At 50.5% G+C, this 10,949-nt stretch overlaps 1 protein-coding gene across 2 annotated transcripts; it reads left to right on the top strand.

Annotated features, from left to right (window-relative positions):
• The first annotated feature begins 1,538 nt into the window (after positions 1-1,538).
• On the top strand, positions 1,539-8,142 carry LOC104674398 (cryptic protein). 2 transcript variants are annotated; one of them, XM_010378692.2, is made up of 6 exons: positions 1,539-1,856; positions 2,162-2,211; positions 2,306-2,479; positions 3,162-3,276; positions 3,411-3,520; positions 7,845-8,142. In XM_010378692.2, exons 1-6 carry the CDS (start codon positions 1,801-1,803, stop codon positions 8,075-8,077), a joined length of 738 nt encoding a protein of 245 aa, XP_010376994.1. In that variant the 5' UTR covers positions 1,539-1,800; the 3' UTR covers positions 8,078-8,142. The 2 variants fall into 2 exon arrangements, with proteins under 2 accessions (XP_010376994.1, XP_010376995.2); XM_010378693.2 differs by lacking the exon at positions 3,162-3,276.
• The last annotated feature ends 2,807 nt before the right edge of the window (positions 8,143-10,949 follow it).

Below are 10,949 nucleotides of genomic sequence, written 5' to 3'. Positions count from 1 at the left end.
CATCTCTACTAAAAATACAAAAAATTAGCCAGGCGTGGTGGTGGGTGCCTGTAGTCTCAGCTACTCAGGAGGCTGAGGCAGGAGAAAGGTGTGAACCCGGAAGGCAGAACTGGCAGTGAGCCAAGATCACGCCACTACACTCCAGCCTGGGTGACAGAGTGAGACTCTGTCTCAAAAAAAAAGTGTATTTTTCACCGGGCATGGTGGGTTTGTGCCTGTAATCCCAACACTTTGGGAGGCAGAGGCAGGAGGATTGCTTAAGGCCAGAAGTTAGAGGACAGCCTGGGCAACATAGCAAGACCCTATCTCCACAAAATTAAAAAAAAAATAGCTGGGCATAGGGGCACAAGCCTGTAGTCCTAGCCATTCAGAGGCTGAGGTGGGAGGATCACTTGAGCCCAGGAGTTTGAGGATGTGGTGAGCTATGATCACTCACTGCACTCCAGCCTGGGAGACAGAGTGACACTTTGCCTCTGAAAAAACAAAATTAACAAGGTGTTTGTCTCATGACTCCACTTACAGATGCTTGATGAAGTTCTGGGGCACCTTCCTCCGTGTGCTCTGCCCACTCAGGTCTGCTGGCCTTGACCTGGTCCTGGCAGCCCACAGGACCCATTGCTGGGAGGGCCCTGGGACAGCCTGGTCCTCCAATTTCCCATTGCTTTATTTAACAGCCTCTTTAATAAACCTCACATGTAAAGGTGTAAGAAATTAAATCACCGTTGAAGATTATTTCAGCCTTGGAGGAAGAATCCTATTTTTAGAAATAAGTTTTTATATTAAAATCACAGAACAATTTGCAACACTGGGTTGCAAAGGGTCTTCTTTAGTGCTGATAAAAGGGCCTCAGTCCCTATTCCCGTTGTTAGAAAAACAGATTTAGAAGGTGGTAGAAAAGACCACAGATCGCTCCCTCCTTGAGTTCCGTTTGGATTCAGCAGGCTCCTCCGGCGAGGGCGGGCGCTGCAGTTGCCCCTGTGCTCCCAAGGGCTCCCTGTGGTTGCCTTAAATACCTGTGGGTATCTCATCATATCTGCGCCATTCATGTTTTTCAGAGATCGAACTGCCAAGGGACTGGAACTCTCTGAGCCTCCCTTTCTCTCTTTTCATGTAGGGGATAATCATAGCGCCTACCCTAGAGGGTCCTATAGTAGATGGGGGCAGAGCCCCTCCCCCACTTGCCGGGCACAGAGAAGAGGCACCATCTGCGGAGTGATGGGGCCTCTCTTAAAGCAGGGGGGACATGCTTTCCCTTATCCTCGTGTTCCCCATTCAGGGCAGCTGGGACCCGAGGCTGTGGCCTGTGCCCCATACGGCAGCTCCCTCTCCCGCAGGGCCGCTCACCATCTCCCAGTACAAGGAGTACGCGATAGAAAATCTCCATCTTCCTATGAAAGCTTTTTGTTCATGTTGGTTTTTTTTTTTTTTTTTTCCAGTGGGAAAATGGCTCGTCACCTTGGATACCAATGTTTTACCCCAGGGATTGGTCACTCCTGCTGCTGTCAGCACTGTAAACACGGCTGGGGGGAGTCAGCCCGAGTCCCCACCCCCAGCCAGGTCTCAGAGGGGATCGTCCTTCAGGCGTCCTTCAGGCGCAGAGGGGCCTGCCTGTCACTGCACCCCCGACCCTAGCTCAGGGGCTGTAGAACTCGAGATACCATCCCGTTTGTCCTGGCTGAGGAAGCGAAGGAACGTCCTCACCTTCCGTACTCGTCCATTCTGTGTCCCCGGGGTCTGGAGTAAAGACACCTTCAAATGCAGAGGCTCTTCAGACTCAGCTTTCCTGGAAACTGATCTTCAATGCACTCAGAGAAGGAGACTCTCAAACCAAAAATGACCTGGAGGCACCATGTCAGGTAAAGACAGAGGTCATGAGATCTTAGAGCCAAGAGGGGGTCTTGAGAGCCTAAGAATAAATCGTAGCTCATGAGCCACTGTTCATTAAAGGAGGTGTACACTTTCTGTCTCAAAATCTTTCTAAGCCATAGCAAAATTAATGAAAACCTACAAGTTACAAAATGATTGCCTTATTCATTATAATTATTTTACATAATTTTATACTTATATATAATGATTGCGTTGTATTTTTATGTATAGGTGAATTTCTGCTTATACTTTTAAAGACATTTTCAACGTCAATGATTTTCTTTAAATATTCTAGGTTTCTGTTTACGGTCAGTTTGGCATTACAGATCACCAATTTGGGAAACAGTAAGAAACATTTTATTCATAATTTCAGTTTTAATTGCATAAAATATTTGTTTCTCAATCATTATCAGTCTCACATTTTCAGTATTTTTTAAAGGCTATCAAAGAGAGAAACATAACGGCTGTAGAGAGGAAGTCACCAAGGTTGCCACTCAGAAGCACCAACAGTCACCGCTCAACTGGACCTCCAGGCATTTTGGGGAGGTGACTGGGAGCGCCCAGGGCTGGGGGCCGGAGGAGCCACTCCCCTACTCCCGGGCTTTTGGAGAGGGTAAGTTGCCGGGAGAGGGTAAGTTGCGCTGCCCACAAAATCCCGAGCGTCATCTCAGTCTGCGGACTCAGAGTTTAGGATATAAGAATAGGTAGTATAAATTCAGGATAAAATTCAAGGAGAGCATTTTGTTACCTTCAAATGATGATGCACTTATAAAGCTATAAAGCTAGACACAGTTCCTAGTGAGGTGTTAAAAAGTTTTATTCTTTCATTGGCAAAACGTCCTGTTTGCTCTTCAATGGCTATTCTGCTGCAGATCTAGAGAACTGTGATTTAAATGTGTTGAAAATAAGCATCCCAAGCCAAGATAACAGTGGACCCTTGGTTGGCTTATCGCAGACACGGCGTCCCCAGGAGGCCCCTCGCCGGTGGGTTTGGCGTCATCACACTCGTGGGTGGTCCCGCCTGGGAGGCCTGTGCTTAATCACTGTCAGGTGAAGCCACAGCCAGAGGTTAACATGTGAAAGGAAGGGAGAGAGCAAGCCGGGTTTGCAGGCCGCAGCCCTGGTCGTTTGTTTCATGTCCCTAACAAGCAGGGTTTACCTGAGCAAACACACTTGGCGGGGAGCTGATTTTACTGCCTCCCCGGGGCGGCCACGTTCGGCCCCGTCCCTGCGGGAGAATCGGGAGGGCCACGGGCCGCTGAGGGCGCGGGGCTGACGCGCGGGTGATCCCGCAGGTGCGTCCTCGAGGCCGCGCTGCTGCCGGAACGGCGGCACCTGCGTGCTGGGCAGCTTCTGCGTGTGCCCGGCCCACTTCACCGGCCGCTATTGCGAGCATGACCAGAGGCACAGGTGGGCACCGGGGTGCGCGGGGAGGACGGGAGTGGGCGCCGGGCGAGGGACGTGCGGGTCGGGGGGCGCGGGGAGTGGGCGCCGGGCGAGGGACACGCAGGTCACCGCATTGATGCAGGTCCCGGTCTTCTCAGTGAATGCGGTGCCCTGGAGCATGGAGCCTGGACCCTCCGCGGCTGCCACCTTTGCAGATGCGTCTTCGGGACCCTGCACTGCCTCCCCCTCCAGACGCCTGGCAGCTGTGGTAAGAGGCCCTGCAATTCGGTCCCCAGCTCACCACCACACTGTTGCGCCTTCACTGCAGCTCACCCTCCATACCGATCCACAGTGCATCTTCCATTGCCAGGCCACATAGCATTCAGCAAACTAGATTGATTCATCACTGAAGAAAATCGCATTCACTGGGAATCATATAGTGAATTAAATTTTGTTTTGAAGTTGCTCATATCCAGATTGCTGAGTTTAAAAATGATTTCCAAACAGTGTCCTCCTGTGTCCGTTTCAGTGAGCAGAATTTCAGGAGATGACCAACTGGTAATCGGAGAGGAATCTGGGAGACAAGTTAGCTGCCTAAATCTCAGGTGGTTTCTCTGCACTAGGCTAGCACCATCTGCTCAGCTGTGGGACCAGCAGGGGCACAGGCAGCACGGCATTGGCAGCACGGCATTTCCCTCTGGAATCCTGTGCCTTCTCGCCTCTCCTCTTTGGCGAGCACTGGCTGGAACTAGCAATGGAGGGCACAGCCAGCGAAGGCCCAGTCTCTCAGCCCCAACCTGGCTCTGCCCTCTCCCAGGCCTGGGTGGTCTGGTGGTGCAGTGTCCAGGGGCGCGCCTGATGAAGCCAAGGCCCCCGAGCCACTCTCCTGCCCCCTCCCTCCACTTCAGTCAGCCCTGGGAACCTCCATCTGTCAAAGGGCACAGCCCTGCAACCCCACTTCCCACCTGTCGTCCTCAGGCCATCCTGCTAGGGCTGTGTGGAGGGCAGCACCAGTGGCCAAAGATCTTCAACCCGGCTCCCCCAGCTTCCCTCTTGCTCTCGGAGGCCCGCAGTGGAGAACACTTAATGCATGCTTAGCTCTCCTTCACCTTCCTGTCCTCTCTTCTCTCCCTGGTAGGCCCAGCAGTCCAGGAACACTCTTAATACAGGCACAGCCCCTAACCCCACTTCCCACATTTTCCCAAAGCACCCCCTCTTATATGTGTGCTCCTTTTGCTGGGCCTCTGCCCCTGAGTCACCAGCTGCTCCTCTAGGCCCCAGAGACAGGAAGACACAGACTTCACAGACAGGCATCAGAATCACAGCGGATGCTTGTGTGGTCCTCACACATGAAGGCAGTTCCCACCTGCCATTAGACTGCCCAGGTTGGAATGTGGGGAACGGACTAGCTGTGAGACTTGCACGATATCTGGTCATGATTTTACATTCTTGGAAACATCCAGTGCTGGGACTGCTATTTACCAAGGACAGTGATAATGGCTCTGAAAATGTGGCTCTGTTCATCAAAGCTGGACGAAATAGTACAGTCATCCTTCAGAGTCATCTGTCAGGTGCAGAGAGGGTAGTAATACCTTTGTGTTATTTTACCCATTCATCCTGCTTCAAGGCAAGTTACAGTGATGCTTGTGATGGCTGTGCAGATGGTGGTTACGATTATTTCAAGTTCACAAGGGTGATGATAGATGGAATATCCTCCGTGGCATGTGCCATTGCAGTAGGGCAAGCTCTTCTGGGTGTTACAGCAGGAGAGGAGCTCTCAGTGTATTTCAGGCACTTTATATACCCATTATCCCATTTAACTCTTATGAAAGCCAATGAAGTAGGTACACCTTTTACGTTTGGGGCAGCTGAGACACAGAGAGATCAACTCCTACAGTAGTAAAAAGGGTCTGATTCTTAACCTTGTGCCATTCTTGTACTCTTTTTTTTTTTTTTTTTTTTTTTTTTGAGATGCAGTCTCACTCTGTCGCCCAGGCTACAGTGCAGTGGCATGATCTTGGCTCATCACAAGCTCTGCCTCCAGGGTTCACACCATTCTGCCTCAGCTTCCTGAGTAGCTGGGACTACAGGCGCCTGCCACCACACCTGGTTAATTTTTTAATTTTTTTTATTTTTAGTAGAGATGGGGTTTAACCATCTTAGCCAAGATGGTCTTGATCTCCTTACCTCATGATCCACCCACCTCGGCCTCCCAAAGTGCTGGGATTACAGGCATGAGCCACCATGCCTGGCCCATTCTTGTACTCTTTCTATAAGAGTAATTATCAATATGACTGAGTACAGTGGCTCATGCCTATAATCCCAGAACTCTGGGAGGCTTAGCTGGGAGGATTGCTTGAGGCCAGGAGTTTGAGAACAGCCTGGGCAATATAGCAAGACCTGTCTCTACAAAAAATTTTTAAAATTAGCCAGGTGTGGTGACGAGCACCTGTGATCCCAACTACTTAGGAGGCTGAGAGGCAGAAGGATCACTTGAGCCTAGGAGTGTGAGGTTACATTGAACTACGACTGCACTCCAACCTGGGTGACAGAGCGGGATCCTCGCTCTTAAAAAGAAAAGAAAGAATAAATATGAAACAAATGAAGGTATTTTTTATAGTGTTGTACAGAATATAGAAAGTTTGGTCATGTTCCAAAGCCAACAGCACAGTAATAGGTAAGTAAATGTTTTACATCCTTTAATGGGAGATTATGATGGTTTTGAAGAGTATGTGGAAGATAGAATGTTGCTACAAAAGCGTGGCCCCCTGGCTCCTGCAGGGACTCTCTGTCTGGGGATCTCCAAGAGCCCTCATTGCTCTGACTGATGCTCTGCGGGTCCAAGAATGAAAAGCTTCCATTTAGCAGGGACCTTTCCCCAGTCCTGAGCTAGCCAGGATCTCCTTGTTAGTCTGAGGGGGTGGCTCTTTCTACTGTGGCCCTACAACATCAAGTATCAGTGTTTACAAGTATCAAGAGACAATTTAATTCCATAGACTCTAAAATTTAGAGTCTATACAATGACACAGTGATGTAGCCAAGTCAGGTGTCTTCAGAGATGGGCAGGTAACACAGAAGTGAGACAGGGCCAGGTCAGGACTCACCTCACTGCTGCAAACTAATTTTTAAAAATGCAATTCTGGCAAAAACCCACCAACCAACTAACAACCAAACATACATCCGTGGGCCAGATGGCTCTCACAGGTCCAGCTGGCTCTGAGTCTGTAAGCATGCACCCGGCATCCAGCCCTCCTGTTTCCTTCCATCAGGGGAAGGCCAGCACAGACCCAGCACTGCTGACCCCTTTCCCACCTGAATAGCTTCACATGCTGTGAGCGCCTGTCTTAGCATCAGCTTCTCTGGAGCCTTGTCTGAACCTAGATGTTAGCATTCCTGTTTGGGGATTCTGGCACCCCTGGAACAACCCTCTCTCCCAAGGTGGGGTGCTATGGGGAGGTGGCACCCAAGCCTGGAGTGAGCCTGACCTGGCCAATGCCACCACAGCCTACCTGTGGACAGGTGTAGAGTGGTTCTTGCTGCAGGTGCTCGTCTGCATCATTCCTTGTTAATTTCCAGTTTCATATTCATGCCAGGTTCCCAAGACCAGAGGGCATCTCCTGGAGGTATAGTAGAGGGTGGGGCAGGCCTGGTCGGCAGGTGGGGAGGTGGCTGGCCTTTGCTCAGTTGCCCTGGGGAGAGGGTCCCTGTAGTTGGCCATGCTCTTCCACCAGCCTGACCCCACTCCAAGCCAGGCCTGAACTCACTTATCAGAATGTTCTAGTGGTGTTGGCTGCCATGCCTGCAAGGTTGTCCACTTCACATGGCAATCACCACCCAGGGCATTAGCCAAGACCCTGCCCAGCCCCACCACTCCAGAGATTCCCATTCCACTGTTCTGGACTGGAGTCCCAGCTACCAAGGTCCTCAGGGACCATCAGGGTTCAGCATGAATGAGGCCTGCCGTGAGGGGTGGGGAGGGGAGACAGGGACTAGGCGTTCAGGCATGGCCTCCTGTGACCAGCGGTGTGGACGAGGGGGGCAGCAGGTGAGTCCCATCAGGCGCGGCGCCACTCACAGGGCTAGGCCTCCTCAGAACAGCAACCAGACTTTGAGTAGCTGCACCCTCCTGCTCCATCAGCTGTCCCTCGTCAAAGAAATATTTCGAGCACTCATTTGGGGAAAAGTGGAACCTTTGTTGCAGGAGATGGAGGTGAGCTGATTTATATACTACAGCACTGTTTTAAATCGGGTCTATTTGCCCAATTGCTCAATGACCTGGAGCGGGACTCCCTGAAAGGTCATAGGCCAAATGAGAGAGACTGAAGGGCTGTTCTTCGTTCCCCTTTAAAAACAGGACTGTAATTCTCCTTCAGCGCTCTGAGTTCTACAAACATTTAGAGGAAACCCTCTGTGCAGCCAGCAGGTGCCAGCCTCCGCACACCTCGCCCTACAGCGCCGCCCAGGGGCGGAGCCTAACGAGGGCTTAGGAGAAAGGGGCCTGCAGAAGGCGGGGAGCCGGCGTTTCTATTGCACGCCCTCAAACCGAGCCGCAACGCTGTATTCATACATCTCCGGTTTGTCTTTTTTTCCAGACCCGAAAGACTTCCTGGCCTCCCACGCTCCAGGGCCCCGCGCCGCGGGCGCGTCCAGCCTGCTGCTCCTGTTGCCCTGCGCGCTCCTGCACCGCCTCCTGCGCCCGGACGCGCCCGCGCACCCTCGGTCCCTCGTGCCTTCCGTCCTGCAGCGGGAGCGGCGCCCCCTGCAGAAGGCCGGGACCTGGGCATCGCCTTTCATTTTCACTGTTGTAAATAATAGATGTGTTTAGGTTACCGTAAGCTGAAGCGCTGGGTGGATATTTTTACGGGGTAATAAACATTTTCATGAAAGCGCCTTGGGCTCCAGATCCTTGGATCTGGTATCCAGATCCAGATCCAGATACGTGTGTCCCCAGCACGGCTGGGACCTGTAGGTAGAGACAGCAGGACAACAGCGAGAAGGAGCCAAAGCTGGAGCCAGAAAGCCTGGCACCGCCTCCTTCCCCCGACAGTTAGCACCTTCCTTTCACAACATCTCCCTTACGGGGGGCGCGTCTGCTGCGGAACCTACCGCAAGGCGAGGCAGGCAGAGTTCAGCCTAAAGAGCCCCAGGCAGCCTCCTCCGTCTCCCCGGCGCCCCTTCTCAGGCCGCTTCCACAGCCAGTCCGGGGCGATGGGCGCCGCGAGCTGAGGACGCCAGGCCGGGCCACACCGCACAGGCTTGGCCATGCGTAATGAGTGAACACCTCAGGTAAAGGACATTTGCATTGAGCGCTTCAGCTTTTAAAATGCACGGTAGTTCACAAGCCTGCGTGACACAATTACTTTTACGTTTTATATTGTCAATGAGTTTATTGGCATTTTCAATCTTTTCAACTAGTGGCTATGAAAATACGAATTTAACGTAACATTCAAATGAGTATTAAATAAAAATAGAGTAGAACTTCATTAGAGGGCTGGCTTGGAGTTCATTGGTTCATGAGAAAAATAATTATTCAAGTTTTAAGACAAAAATATTTCTAGGCATTAATGTTTTGAGGCCGGGCTCACATCTGTAATCTCACCACTTTGGGAGACCGAGGTGGGCGGATCACGAGGTCAGGAGCTCGAGACCATCCTGGCTAACACGGTGAAGCTCCGTCTCCACTAAAAATACAAAAAAAAAAAAAAAAAAAAAAAAAAAATTAGCTGGGCATGATGGCAGCGCCTGTAGTCCCAGGTACTTGAGAGGCTGAGGCAGGAGAATGGCGTGAACCCGGGAGGCAGAGCTTGCAGTGAGCCGAGATTGTGGCACTGCACTCCAGCCTGGGCAACAAAGTGAGGAAAAAAAAAAAAAAATATATATATATATATATATATATATAAAATATACATATATTTTTTTATATACCAAAGTTGTCTTAAGGTAGTTTCAAGTGCGTTCTGAGCAGTACCTTTTATTTCAGTTTATTGTAGGAATAAACAAGTCATAAACTTTGCAAATTATCCTAAGAGCTTGATGAATATGTATATGCTATTCATAAAATTTGTGTTTACAGAATGCCTATTTTTTTACATTGCCAGGCAAAAAAGACCCTGCCTTATTTTCAGTAGGTGCATTTAGGAAATGGAACTTGAGAGGTCACAGTTGTGGTTAAAAGGAAAACAGAACTGTTCAATATTAGTATGAATATCTAGGGTAGAAATACCTTTTAATTAGAAAATTAGAAATCAGGCTCTATGGATTTCTCTAATGGAATACTAGAAAGGATCCTTCCAGTGAAATGATTCCTGATTATAAGCAAGAAAGTCAAACTCACCATTTATCTGTCTACGAACTAATTGAAAAGCCTTTACCTACCTAGCCCTGAAAAGACAAGGAGAATTTGAGGATAAAAGACATTTTCTTTTCGCAGCCCAGGTGTCCAGGGAGACAGTTAAAAAGGAGAAACTTCTCAGGAGAGAAGAGAGCAATGCTGGGCTCATGGCTGTTAGCGTCATATAGTCATATAAACGTGTCCCAGATCTTATCTGTCCCCTGCGGTTGAGGAGGACAAATAGAGACATCCCCCTAGGCCACTATCTGCCAGCACCCCTTGCTGGGAAGAGCCTGTTCACAGCCCTGGGTTTGCTCACCCAGATGGAGGGAGGGCACCTCCCTTCCCAGAGCAGTCCCCAGCTGTGTCCATTCTGTAGTGTTTGTAGAAGCTGCACTTTACTTGCCAGCTTAGCCCTGGCTCAGTCATCCCCCACACATCCCAGAAGAGCAAAATCTGTCCTCACACGCCCTCTCTGAGGGAGCCACTCGCCAGGGATAGTGGGAGGAGATGCAGAGGGTGCATAAGGACTTACACCAGCACAGAGCTGGTGTGTTCAGCCCATTCCTATGTCGGAGTTTCACTTCAGAGCCCCAGCGAATGCCTGCCGTCTGAGGGGCACTCTTGTTCCTTTCAGCCACACCACAATTTCCCCACTCTAGCCTAGAACCAAATGGATTTTTCTGGCTGTGAGCATTCAGAAGCAGCCTCTGGATATTTTCCCAGTTTCCGTTGTCTGCAAAGCCACTCTGGCACGTACAGCCATACATCACACCAGCAAAAGTTTCTGGGAGTGACTTTTCCGTGGAATTCAGTTTTGAGTATTTAAAATTAAGTTTGATAAGCTTTCTATGCACAGGCACTTCTCATCTCACTTGGACTGTCTGTTATGGGGAAAGGAAAACAAGGGGCTGTGTCTCCTATGGTTACAGCTGCTCGACTCCCACTGATCTGGCCAGCGCCTGGACCCCTTCGGAACCCCGGCACAGTACTATGGAAGTTTGTGGCCACAGGGCTGGCTGGATCCCCAGAAGCTGAATGCTGCCAAGTGAGTGGAGTGCTGGGCTGGGAAGTGTCTGCAGCACTCCCACGGGGAAGGATGTGCTGCTCAGTGTGTAAGAACTGGCTCTCCAGAAACAAAAAACGTGCATCAGTATGCTGATATAACTTTTATTCTTCTTCTTTTTTGAGACAGAGTCTCACTCTGTTGCCCAGGCTGGAGTGCAGTGGCGTGATCTCGACTCACTGCAAGCTCCGCACCCTGTGTTCACGCCATTCTCCTGCCTCAGCCTCCTTAGTAGCTGGGACTACAGGCACCCGCTATCACGCCCAGCTAATTTTTTTGTATTTTTAGTAGAGACAGGGT

Source organism: Rhinopithecus roxellana, chromosome 14, assembly GCF_007565055.1.
Source record: "Rhinopithecus roxellana isolate Shanxi Qingling chromosome 14, ASM756505v1, whole genome shotgun sequence".
NCBI lineage: Eukaryota > Metazoa > Chordata > Mammalia > Primates > Cercopithecidae > Rhinopithecus > Rhinopithecus roxellana.
Note: the sequence above shows the minus strand (reverse complement) of the source record. Positions and strands in the feature narration are given on the sequence as shown.

Bases quoted from the DNA above. Each gene is read 5' to 3' on its own strand.
- LOC104674398 (XM_010378692.2), top strand. From the start codon at position 1,801: ATGCACTCAGAGAAGGAGACTCTCAAACCAAAAATGACCTGGAGGCAC. The intron at 1,857-2,161 runs GTAAAGACAGAG...TAAATATTCTAG, and splicing joins ACCTGGAGGCACCATGTCAG to GTTTCTGTTTACGGTCAGTT. The intron at 3,521-7,844 runs GTAAGAGGCCCT...CTTTTTTTCCAG, and splicing joins CCAGACGCCTGGCAGCTGTG to ACCCGAAAGACTTCCTGGCC.